At 55.3% G+C, this 12795-nt stretch overlaps 1 protein-coding gene across 1 annotated transcript in view; it reads right to left on the bottom strand.

Annotated features, from left to right (window-relative positions):
• Positions 1–524: 524 nt before the first annotated feature.
• Positions 525–12795, bottom strand: part of MAPK4 (mitogen-activated protein kinase 4) — a 143462-nt gene continuing 131191 nt past the window's right edge. The window contains exons 3-6 of the mRNA XM_004777713.3: positions 11645–11789; positions 10005–10166; positions 5109–5310; positions 525–3168 (exon numbers count right to left, since the gene is read on the bottom strand). Of these exons, the coding sequence (XP_004777770.1) occupies positions 2472–3168; positions 5109–5310; positions 10005–10166; positions 11645–11789 (1206 nt within the window). The 3' untranslated portion in view covers positions 525–2471. The remainder of the gene's footprint in view (positions 3169–5108; positions 5311–10004; positions 10167–11644; positions 11790–12795) is intronic.

Genomic DNA, 12795 nt, shown 5'->3' with positions numbered 1-12795 from the left:
GCAAGGGCCTTTCAGGGAAGTCCAAATCGACAGAAACACATTTTAAGAACCCCTCCATTGTCTTATTTTATAGTTGTTGAATAACAAATGAGGTCACGGCTAATGTCCGGCCAGTCTTACAAAGCAGTGAACTTCGTTGAGGGGACTCTCAGGTACCTGTGAAGTGTGGCTCGGGGAGGTATTTGTGGGTGCTGGCTCCTCCAAATCTCATGATGTTGGCTCCTTTGGGGTTAGACAAAGGGTTTAGCCTTGCTCAGAAAGATTAGGGTGAACTCCAAGATATGGTTTGAAATCTACAGGACGGACACCAGGCCCGACCCAGACGGTTCTGGAATCACTCCCCTGACTACCAATCCGTATAGATTTTCCACTCCCCTCCCTGCCAATGGCAACCCCTCAAAACCCTGCCCTCTGGGGTGCAAGAAGCAGTCAGCCGTGCTCCAAGGACTCCACCACTGCCCAAGACACGATCAAATAATACGTAAATGAATGAGAGCATACTTCGATGAATAAAGGACTCTGTGTTCCAATAAAACTTTATTTGGCCCATCCTGATGAAGTTTAATAGATCTTTTGAAAACATGAGTAGTTATAACAATTCCTCTATAATAGCAATTGTATATGAACTCCTGGTCAGGGTCAGCAGCTTGTTCCTTTACCAAAAACGTAAAGCCGCCCTCTGAGGACAAGTGGCACATGAGGAGCGGTGTGTATTTCCTTGTCTTATTAAAAAAAAAAAAGAAAAAGAAAAAGAAAGAAACTCAAACACTTCATATTTACATATTTTCCATTAAAAATTATGGTCAGTGTGATTAATTTTGTTTTTAAATATAAGTTTCTAATGTGTTGCAGGTTTCAATGTACAACTCTTAGTTAGCTGATAGGTTTAAGGTGCTGTCAAGGTGAGGGTGAACACAGCCCAAGGCCAACACTGGGGAGTCCTCTGTTTGCAGACTGGCTAGACCTCCCGTGAGTATCTCTGGGGGTGCTGGGCGGGGCAGAATACCGGTGGCAGGAATAACAGAGCATTTCGGGGAATGGACTCTGCTTCCGCAGAGGGCTTGCTGTGCCCCTATACCATTACCCCAGGCTCTGAATGCAAGGACACCTCTGGTGTGCACGCCCCAAACTCAGCCTGAAGCTACGAGGGGCATGGCTGCTTGGAAGCCCTTCCTGTGTCCTGGGGTCTCTATGCTGGTGCCTGACCCCTGAGGACTTGTCCTGTTGGCACCCCGCCTTTCCCATCTGCCCACCTTGCTCCCAAGGCCACTTGCTTTCCATGCATTTCTTTAGGGACCACTCTCTGCCAGGGCTAAATGGATGATCAAAATCAAGGTCAGTATTCACGAAGCACGACTGGTCCCGTGTGAAATCTTCTCTTCTCTCCTAACACATTTGCTCTATGGCGGGCACCTCATGGCCTTGTTTACTCCAAAGGCGCAATCTGAGCCAAGAACATTAATTCCCGAGGTAGGCTGGGAGAGGAGCTCTGTACGTGTCTGCGCGTGGGTTCCATGTATGGGACTGGGTGTTGGGCTGCAGGCGTTACTGGGACTGCTGTCTTCAAACTCACCTGTGTAGGACACTCCCTGGGGAGCTGGGGCCGTGGCCTTGCATCCGTGCATGTGTCAGGAAAGTGCATAGGGAGTTCTGGAGGAGGTGTGTGCCCAGGTCTGGAAGATGAGCTCTTGGACCCACAGATCCCACACTGGTCTGATCTGAGCCAAGGTTTTCAGACCACAAAGGGATGAAGCTAACGGGGGTGTGGCAGGTGGGCTACGGAAGTACTTGAGGAACCAGATAATATCTGGTTGGTCTGTAGGGTGAAACTGGCTCAGTTTCCCATTTTGGAATATAAAGCAACATTGCTCTGAATAAAAGATGGGATAGGGCAGATGGTGATGGGCAGGGAAGAAACACCTTGGACCAAGGGTTTTGATTGGAAAGTCACAGGGCCCCCAGCAGAGGAAGACAGTTTAGAGTGGACAGACACTAGCCTAGGAGACCAGGCTCCCAGCCTTGCCCCAGGGGTAAGCACATCACTTGGCTTCTCCTGGCCTCACTGTCCTTCCTCTGTCCGTGAGGCTAGACTGGCCAGACGGCTTCAACCTTCGGCCAGCAAGATTCCTCTGCACCCGGCCGGGCTTGCAGACTGCTGTCTAAGACACACTGCTTCCCGGCAAACCGCCACCTAACAAGGGCCCCCTCTTTGCTGGGAAAGTGATCAACCCCCAAACTAGGCTCCTGTTCAAACCTGCTCCCAGAGGTTAAAGGCTAGTTATTAAGGCAGTTTAAGAAATGGACATTCCTCTCCCTCCTCGGATCCTTCCTGTGTTTTGCTAACCCCAAGGCAGCAGAGAGGGGTGCAAGGGGCGGTGGAGATGCGGGGGAGGAGGGCCAGCCCCTTCTTGCCAGGCCGGGCTTTCCCGGGTGGCCTCCGCTCGGGGGGTGCCTGGAGCTCCCCCTCTCCCTCACCACCTTTCTTTGGAGAAGGCCTCGGTCTGCACGAGATCGCCGGGGTGCTCAGGGAGGCACGCGCCGTTGAGGTCACCCAGTTTATTGTCCGGCAGGTCCTCGGGCTTGCTGCAGAGCTTCAGGGCGCGGGAGATAAACACGTCCAGATCGAACTGGGGGCTGGCGCCCCCGTCGATGGGGGCCGGGCGGCCGGGCGGAGAGGCAGACAGGCGGCGCTCAGAGCTGTCGGGGGGCGGGCTGGCGCGCTCCGGGGCACCTTGCGTGCTCTTGACCCACTGCGCGATCTCCAGGAAGAGGTTGGTCGGCTCGTCCTCGCGTGGCCCAGCGTCCGCGGCCACCGTGGTGCTCGGGGGCGCCCCGGCCGCCTGCTTCCAGTGCGACAGGTCCAGAATGAGCTTGGGCTCAGAGTAGTGGTGCGGCTTGCTGTCGCGCCACAGCAGCTTGTCCAGGTAGGAAGGCGAGCCCACCTTATAGTCGCAGGAGCGCCCGTAGTCGGACTCGAAGGCGCGTTCCATGGACGAGTGCGAGCGCTCCAGGAAGCGCTCGGAGCTGCTCTGCGAGTCCTTGCGCGGGTCCACCTGCACGTCCTCGGCCAGCGGCGCTGAGCCCGCGCGCGGGTCGCGCTGCACCTCGCTTGCGTCCTGGCACCGGTCCGGCCTCCACTCCAGGTCCGAGGACAGGCTCACAGGGTACCTGCAAGGGTGCAGACAAACGGAATGGTGAGTTGCCTTCCCCGAGGGAGCCAAGGCCCCACACCCCTGTCTGTCGGGCACAGACTGCCTTTCCATTCCTTTCCTGTCCCTCTGGTCCCGTGACTGCCCCCACCCACACCCCCCAGGGTTCCTGTGGAAGGACTGATTTTTTTTTTTTTTTTTTTTTTTTTTTGGCTTAACCCTTGTATTCTTCTGTACTCATTCGATATCCTACAGTTATTTCTTGAACACATTATTAAGTGCAAGGCACTGGCATTGCCAGGCACAGCAGAGAACCAAACAACAAACAACAAATTCCCTGGCCTCGTGGACCCTCCTTTCAAAGGCACCCACCAAGGCCACAACCCTTGCAAAGTTGCCGCTCTTGATCCAGTAGCCTCTCGGCGGGCCAGAGAGTCTGTGGTTCTAACCAGCTCCCAGGTGATGCTGATGCTGCTGGTCCAGGGACCACACTTCAAGTAGTGGAGCCCTAATGAGTGCTCCTTGGCCCTGGCTCAGAGTAGAATCACCCCACACTCTGATTCTGCAGGTCTCCACTGGGACTCTGCATCTGCATGGTTTTAACACATCCCCAGGGGATGCTAAGGTACGGCCTGGGCTAAGACCTCTTGCCTTAGGGGCTCTGGTTAGATGCCTCCCCACCCCCAGCACCCTGCAACAATGCAGTGCAGGTGGGATCTATGGAAAGGTTCTAGACACCTTCCAGAGAGGCCGTGATAAGCACGGGGTGGGCCTCCCTGGGCCAGTGCTCTTGAGCCCTTAAAGCTGTGGCGCAGAGGGGGAGGGGCTGCAGGGACCACAGTCAAGGGTGGGAAAGGCATGGGGGTGGCAGAAGGAAGGGTCTTCATTAATCTCTATTTGCTGGCAACTCCTGATAACAACAATCGACAACAACAAACCCACAAACCTGTCCCCAAATAGCAACGTTGCCCCGGCCCTCCCACTGCCTCCTTACGCTGCAACCTATCATCTGTCAAATGACTGAAAAGGAGAACTTGCTCATCTGTCACTTATGTAACTAGCTGTCACATTCCCACCGCAGCGGGGCTCCCACTTAGGCCTCCTCGGAGTCCTAGCTGCTAAGCCCTTGACTTCTATTTCTAAACTGAGCAGCTCTCAGCTCTCCCGGCCCCGGATTAGCAGATGGTGACGCCCAAATGTTTAGCTGCCTCATCTCAACGTCAGAACAGGAAGGGTCCCGAGAAATCATAACATGCCTACACAGAGATGGTTAAAAAAATGTGTGTTCTACCCAATGCTGAATCACGGGTAGTGACTTCCGGGTACACTGTGTTGGGAAGGATTCGGAGGCTCAGCCCAGTCTGGCATTCAGCAGTGTCTGGCATAGGTGCAGATCCAGGAGGCCCCCCAGGAGGCAGGCATTAGCTGTGTGGCCTGACGCTAGTCTCTACCCTCTCTGGGCTGTGGCTTCCTCATGTGTCGCTGAGCAGTCGTGACAACGGCACCCCTCCTTCGTGGCACTCTAGGGAGGTTTCAACGATGAGGACCATGCGAAATTTTGTGTGGTCATAAATGTCACATTGTCTCTCCTCTGTGTGCTGGCACAGTCTACTTTTCTAGGGCAGATTCCCAGTCTGCCAGAAGTGAGCTCCAGTGACGGGTACTCCTTAAATGTCGCTGAACCTTGTATTGAGCCCTGGCTCTAGAACCCTCAGGGTGGGGAGGACAGGGGTGGTGGCCGTGTTGCACAAAGGAAGGCTCCCAACCCACACACGCTCACCCGCTGGGAGTGCCTGGGGACAGGAGAGAAAGGCAGAAAGCTAAGTGGGGAAAGACCCCCATGGGGTATAGAGCTTGGGAGGTAGAGGGAAAGGTCACGGAGGATCAGAGGCAAAACAGAAACGGGAGGAAGAGAACGTGGATTCTACACTCCAGAGCCGGAGGCCCCTGGAACCGCACCTGTCCCAGTTGGAGAGCTGGCTCTGGTTGGCAGCCATCAGCAGGATGTCATCGATCTCATCTTCAATGCGGAAGGGGTGCTGCGAGGTGGGCTCGTCCTCTGGGCACGAGTACGGGCTCATGTAGGGGTGCTGCAGCCCCATCTCTGCTGTTAGACGATCCATGGGGTTAAAGGTCAGGATCTTCTCCAGAAAGTCAATGGCTACAGGGAGCAAAACAGGACAGGAAAGTCATTCACTGCCCTGACTAGCAGAGACATTTTTTGGTACTTTCCCATTTGTAAAAAGCTTTTCAGCCATTCTCCTTTCTTGTGATCCTCACCACAATCCAGTGCAAATTCAGAGTAGATAATTGCTTTTCTGATTTCACAAATGAATAAACAGAGGCCCAGCAGGGGAAAGTGACTTGTTCCAGTTGCTGTTGGTTAAGAGCCGGTACAGGGCTAGGAGTCTGCCTTAGGCTGGTCTGGGCTAGAGGCGAGTACGTGGTGACCCTCCCTGGAAGCACTGGCAGGAGAGGGGGCTGTGCGCATGAGCAGGACACCTGGAGCTCAGTCCCACTGTTGGGGGGGCGTACTCTAGGAGACAGCATGGGACACACCTCAGAGGGGGCTCCCTTGTGGGGTCGGGGGGACCTGCGGTGTCTCTACACCCATTCCCACTGGCTACAGATTGTGTGTTGCTGGAGTGCCTGGGGGAGCCTTGGCTCCCAGGTGCCAGCAGTGACCTATGAGACAGGTCATCGAAAGGTGAGGCAGGTGGGACAGGTCTGATAGCCCACGGCTGCCCGGCTCTGCCTTCCTACCACAGGCTGCGCCTGGAGGTTTGACAAACAACAGCAGGCCGGCTTGATATTAAAATATTGATGACCACCAAGCTGAAGCCCTCCTGGGGACCAGGGTCCAGATCAAGGGGAGGTCCTAGGCACTGGAACCTGGGGACAGGAAGGGACACTCCGAAGCCTTGTACGGTGGCTGGCTGTCCGCCAGCATGGAAGTACATCGAAATTTCGGTAGCCAGTCGGGCGCTGTGGGTACGCAGTGGCCACACACCAGCTCTGCACACAGGACTGGTGTCCTTTCTCCAGACGGGGCAGGGGCAACCATCTGCCTTGTGGGCTCTGCCCTGCCTCATCTCAGCACAAGGTCTAGCCTGGAGGTTTGTATCACGTCTCAGCTCGGGAGAGCCCACTTGAATCCCAGCGGAGCTAATCACGTTACTGCCCACGTGGCAGGGGACAAAGGCTGCAAGCCAGCCACCACCGCCCTGCCCCTCACACCAGCCCTGGGTCTCTCTGCAGTAAAATTCATCCATGATTCAGGAAATTGAGGGAGGACGTGGTGGGGCTCTGTAAGCCCAGACCGCAAGATCAGTAAAGCAGCAGGAACTCCGATCACCGTCAAGAGCTCCGAGGCTCAGGGGGAGCCTCTGGGTCAGGGCTGGGGACCTGAAAGACCCTCCCTGATGGGCGGGGCTGGGAAGAACCTGGCCACGGCACACAGTCCGCTCTGGCCCTGCCTGGCTCTGGGCAGGGCGAGGTTCTCCCTCTTTGGGCTGCTGCCCTCCCTCGATCCAGCAGATTACTCTGGACCTTCTGACAAGGACAGGAGAGAGCTGAAGCTCTGGACATGGGCAGGCATCATCACCGGCATCACTGTTGTTAACAAAGACCCAGCAAACCCTGAAGTGCCCCCCATGGACTCTAGTGAAGATGAGTCTCCTCCTTCCTCTTCCTGACAGCTGGTCTTCTAGCAGGTGCCAGACACTTCTAGAAGCCTAAAGACTAGAAAATCCCTTCTTGTCTCTAAGCTAATTCTGCCCCCTTTAACCTCCAATCCTGGGCTTAGCTCTGCCCTCTGCAGGTCTCCCATGTCCGGTCCCCTCAGGGGGGACCAAGGCAGCAGCCAGGTCCTGGGCAAGGCCCCTCTGGCTGGTACACACTGGCCTGGCTCTCCCAGCCGCCCCTGCTGTCTGATGCGGCTGTGGGACAGGAGGCTGGGGGACGGGGTGGGAGTGACGTGTGCACCCCACTTCCAGGCTGGATGCATGAAAGCCTCCTGTAAGAGTCTCTCGCCTCTCTTCCCCTGGCTTAGGCTGGAAGTGGGTGTCCAGGGGGACCCTGAAGCCTGAGTGTTGAAGATGGCAGACCCTTCTCTGACAGTCTGGGTTCCGGGAGAACCCCAGGCTTCCCCACTCTGTCCAGACTGGAGGCAAGCTGTGTCTACACCGCCAGCAGATCTTCCTGGAGTTTCCGGATGTATCTGCCACGGCACTAGCTTTGTTTTTCTCAATGCAGAAACCAAGCCCTCCCAACCCCCAACTCCTCTTTTCTGGGCTCAACCTCCCCACTTTTTCTGAAGGCATTTCTAGTATGAGGCTTCCCTACCATCCTGTCACCTTCCTGTGACCTAGTGAACCTCAAACGGGACTTTCCAGAGCCCCCAGGTCTGGAAGGATCCTCAGGGGCATCTTTGGTGACTGAGATGCAGGTGGGCCCTGAGGGCCCCAACCCTGCATCACCCAGAGCACTCCCATCAGATTTGTCACTTGTGACACCTTTACTTTGTAGGGTAAACGGAGCTCAGAACTGATGCCTCGATATGATGGCCTTGGGGCCTGTGTCTCCCTCATCCTGCCTTGATGGCTCCGTCAGCCACTGAGGGACAGAGTCACCCAGGCTGCCCTTTGAGCCTCTGCGGGCTACAGCCAGAGAGAGACCCTGCCTCTTCCCAGGCCTGCGGGGCCTCAGATGTACAGAAAAGGGAGGGACTGCAAGTCACCGGCCGGCTCTCCTAGGTGGGTGGCCTTGGTGCTCTCCCCCTACCCATATTTCATTCTGGGGACCCCTCATTCTCCTAAAGCCAGAGGTCAGCTGGAGACCTCCTTTCAAGGCCAGGTTTTCAAGGCCACAGGCCGGCGAGGGAGTTTTGGTTGGAGCTGAGTTTTGGCACATAGGGAGAGAGGATCACGCCCAGCTTCAGTGAACACTGTTCAGCTACAGGATCAAGTCCAAAGTCATTGGCCTCTTGGCCCTTCTCACCTCTCCAGCCTCACTTCCTACCTACAGGTCTGTGACTCGTCCTGCTGGTCCAGGCTCACCATGTCCCACTGGCCAGCTTCTCTGTCCCTCTCCACTCCCTTCCTCTCCCCAAATAGGCGGAGCTCTCGCCGGCCCCTTAGGATGCATTCCTTAGTCTTTTTCTCCCCTCACGTCTTGGTTCTCCCCGTCTTCCCAGCGAGAGCACCTCTCGTGTCTCGGAACTCCCATCCCTGACACTGTGGGGGCTTAATGCACGGCAGGGGATGCTGCCGACGATAAGGAGGAGCTTCATCTCCTATCAGGACCAACTCTGATTTTGTGGAGACACAGTCCACCACTCTGAGAGCCAGGGCACTGAGGGGCTGCTGTGTGTGTGGCTGCTTGGGGGAGGGGACACGGTGACACATCCCTGACTCGGAATTCCTGAGAGGTGACTGCCCATCTCGTCTCGTGGTGGGATGTCTACAGGGCCCTGGGACTCACATACGGATGGGCTGAGTCTTAATTTGTGGTGAATGAAATGATCCTTCCTCCCCTTTCATGAAGAGAAAACTGAGGCAGCTTATGATTGAGTGGGGATCATGGCCACGGACATTGTTAGAAGACACCAGTGGTCCAAGTTCTTGGTCTCTTGATGGTCTCATTCGTAATAATGGACACCAAGTGGCATGGAATAAAACCTATTTCACCACCTCCACCGCAGCAAGCTGGGACCACGGGACTGAGTTCTGGCCAATGAAACGTGAGTGGAGGTGAGGTGTCCAAATTCCGGCTCATGACCTTAAGGGCAAGCGGACCTGCCCCCCTTCCCGATCTTCCTCCGGGTAGTAAGGCAGCACCCTAAGATGGCTGAACAGGAGGACGGAAGGGGCCTGTGCCCCTGGATGACTTTGCAGCAGGATCACCGTCTTGGCCCTGGACTGTCTGCTTTGTGATTACTACAGAAGAGAGAAATAAGCTTCCTAACTTCTTTTTTCTTAAATGAGAAAGAAATCTTATGTAAGCCATTAGGAATTTGGGTGTCTCTTCCAACTGGCTGAACCTGTGTCCTACCTAACACGGGGAGGAGTCTCCTCAGGAAGCCTCTGGTAGGTGTGAGATCCAGTGATAATGTTAACATTTTATTTATTAGAGGGAGAGACAGAGCATGAGCAGGGAGTGGGGCAGAGGGAGAGGGAGAAGCAGATTGCCCGCTGAGCATGGAATCTGACATGGGACTCAATCCCAGGACCCTGAGATCAAGACCTCAGCTGAAGGCAGACGCTTAACCGCCTGAGCCACCCAGGTACCCCTAATGTTAACATTCAGCTGATGGAGCAACTCTCCCAGGCCCAGGGCTTTACACATTCTATTTCACTCACCCGTCACGATGTCCCCATTACACGGATCACTGCACTCATCTTACAGTTAAGGAAACAGAGGCAGAGAGGTTAGGAAACTCGCTCAAGGCCAAATAGCTACTCCAGGGGAACTGGGCAATGAGTCTGGGTCTGGGTCTGAAGCTCATAAAACCCACGTTCTCTGCATCACCTCATCAAGGGAAACAAGGAAAGGGGAGATGAAGGAGGAGGTGGAGGAAGGCGAGTGAGAAAGACGAGAAGGAGAAGGAAGCCAAGACAAGGATAGACTCTGGAGGACACCAAGCTTTGCCTTGAAGGTCTCCTGGCGGCCAAACTCTGGGGGCCAGGGATGCTCATTCTGGAAGAAGCTGGGGAAAACTCCTGCTACAGTGGCATGGCCTTGGCCCTTCTGTCTAGGAACTCGGCATCGTCCTTCTGGAAGCTGACCACCCGCCCGGCCCGGGAGGAAGCCGGAGCGCAGCCTCCCGGAGGCTGGCCTGGCCCCAGGTGGAGGTACCTTCGCTGTTCACTTCGGGGAGCAGTTTGCGCAGCGGCCTCTTCACCTCCCAGCTGCTGCTGACGAGCGAGGGCATCACCCTGAGCAGCTCGTCCTTGTCCTCCTCCCGGATCACGGGGATGGTCTCTAGGATGAGCTGCATCTGCTCCAGCTCGTGAGCCCCTGGGGAGCCAAATACCATATGGTCAAGTGCGTTGCCTGAGAGGCTGGGGTGGTGGAAGCCCCATGGTGGTTCCGGGAGGACGGTGGGAGCAGCACGGGGCCGGCGGCCAGGGGACCTGGGTTCGGGTCTTCACTTGGCCGCTGGCCTGCTGTGTGACTGCAGGCAGGTTGCTTGCCATCTCTGGGGCTTGGTGCTGACAAGCGTCTCTGCCTCTGGAATGGACCCGTCTGATACAGACTGAGTCAGCCGAGCTAATGTGACGGGAACAGCTGGGCCCAGTGCTCTGTCCCAGACGCCTCTGCGTGTTCTTTCCCGGGCTGGGCAAGGAAGTGATTTTAAAACAAGGTCTGAGCCTCGCCTTTTGGGTATCCAATTAGAAGGACCCTAAGGAGGAGGGGGACAATCAGAAATCACCAGCTGGCTCTGGAATGCGGCTTGTGCTCCCTGAGGCAGAGGGGAGGAAGACAGGCGATGCCGCTATGCCAGGTGCGTGGGAGAGGACGGACTCGGGCATTTATTCACGCCCGTGCTCCCTCATTCCTTCACCAAATGTCGACTTACTGAGCAGCTTCTCCCTGGCAGGCCTCAGGCTGGATGCTCGGCCGTAAGAAGCTTCAGTCTTTACGAGTCTCAGAAACGCAACTCATCTTTGCCGCCCGAGCACAGACGCTCTCCCGGCGCGGTGGCACTGCTGGTAGGGGTCAGGTCTCTCTCCTCGCTGTCCCCTTCGACCTCCAGGCTGCTCTTACTCCCACTGCTTCCATTTCCCCTTTCTGCTTGATAGCCTTTCCACTTACTTCCACCAGTTTAAACTCTTAACTGACTTTCTATCTTCAAGAAGTCCCCAGATTTATGTAGCTGCTCTGCGTGCCTGTCCCTTACCACCGATTCCAAACTGCCAGAAGCTGGTCCTACGGTGGGGCTCCTCTGTGTCCCCCAACGATGCCTGGTGCAGCCCCGAGCGGACAGGATTACCGCGATGCTGTCGCAGCAAGGGCCTGCGGCTCAGGCCATTTGGAAGCGGTCCCTTTGGCCTCGTCCTGTGCGGGCTCATGAAGGGTCAGTTCAGAGACCTGGGAGCCCCCTGTGCGGTCCGCTTCCCAAAGGAACACTCCGGACTGGCTGCTCACAGTGGCGGGGAGAGAAGAGGAAGGGTCTGAAAAGGTAGGATGGGTGTTTGCAGTGGTCAATCCCACTGAATAGAAGTCGTTACTTGACTTTGAAAGTTCTGCCCTCAAAAGGCTATTTTCAGCCTTTCTGGTATCTTGCCAGAAATGATAAGGGGCTTCTAAGTAGGTCCCTTAAGCCATACAGGTCATTTTAAAGAGAAAGGCTAGAATGTTTTGTGGTTACCATCTTTTTTTGTCTTATTTTGTTATTGGGGTGTGTGTGTGGTTTTTTTCTTTTTTCCCTTTCAATCAGTTCTCCCTTTTTCTAGAACGACATCAGAAGGAAGAGGGCATGGGCAGTGACTTACCAGCAAAGAGCATTCTCCCCGTGAGCATCTCTGCCAGGATGCAGCCGGCGGCCCACATGTCAATGGCTTTGGTGTAGTTGTTAGGGGAGAGGAGCAGGCGCGGCGAGCGGTACCACTTAGTCACCAGCCCTTCCGACAGGTAACCCTGGAAGACAGAACCCCCTGCTCTGATGAGCAGCCCTGTGCAGACATACCCTCTCTCCCCAGCACATTCTCATTTCTTTCCACCCAAAGACAGCACCCCGTCCAGGATCCTTCCACTGGAGCCTTCCCTGAGGCCCAGCGATTCTCCACTGTGGGTGGGGAGGCAAGAGACCAACATTCTGGAAGGAAGCCTTTCCCACCCCAACGTGACATCACCCTGCCAAACGAATCTGCCCTCATCTAGTCAGAAGCTGGATCCCTAGGAGCCAAACTCAAGTTCATTACCATCATCAACGGAGTGAGGACGAGAAACTTGGAATTTCATTGATCCAGTGGCTGAATTTCAGCAATGGCTACACATCTGAAATCAAGCCAGTTACTGTGATGCTGAAGGTAAGAATTAATGCGGCTACAGAGCTGGGGATGCCAAGCCCCTGCTGACAACAGAAGGCTGGCTCCGTAATGGGGGCAGGTGAAGGGCATACGAAAACACCCTGAACAGAGAGTGGGTGCAGCTTTGGTTGGCCCAGAGGATTCTGAGAGCTCCACAGTGTCTTTCTGAGGGCATCGATGTCCTCACTGATTTCAGTCACTGCTCAAGGATTTGTGGTCTGGGACAGAAGCCCTCAGTGTAACCTGGGAGGTGTTCATTGGGATGACCCGGAACAGTCTCTAAACTGAGAAGGCAGACCCGTCTGGGGGTTAAGGTGAGACGATTCGGACGGAAGGGATCCAGTGGGAGAGCCCAGGGATGGTCTTGATGTCCGCTGATGAAACTCCCCATTCAGCATTTGAACTGCCCTTTTCCCTGATGCAGGAACTCTCACAGACCCAGGCTCGCGCAGATGAAAAGTTAAGAAGCCCCAGTACCCACCAGGAGCTTTTGATCAATTAATCTAGAATCTATTTGCTCAAACCTTCCGAGAGCCCTACAGTACGACGGCAGTGCTCTCTCCCCTGTGGTACATACATGTTTCTTCAGAGGAGGGACCCAAACTGGTGGAGGG

This window comes from Mustela putorius, unplaced genomic scaffold (assembly GCF_011764305.1).
Source record: "Mustela putorius furo isolate JIRA1106 unplaced genomic scaffold, ASM1176430v1.1 tig00003858_pilon_pilon_pilon, whole genome shotgun sequence".
NCBI classification, from domain to species: Eukaryota; Metazoa; Chordata; class Mammalia; order Carnivora; family Mustelidae; genus Mustela; species Mustela putorius.
This window is presented reverse-complemented; position numbering and strand designations above follow the sequence as displayed.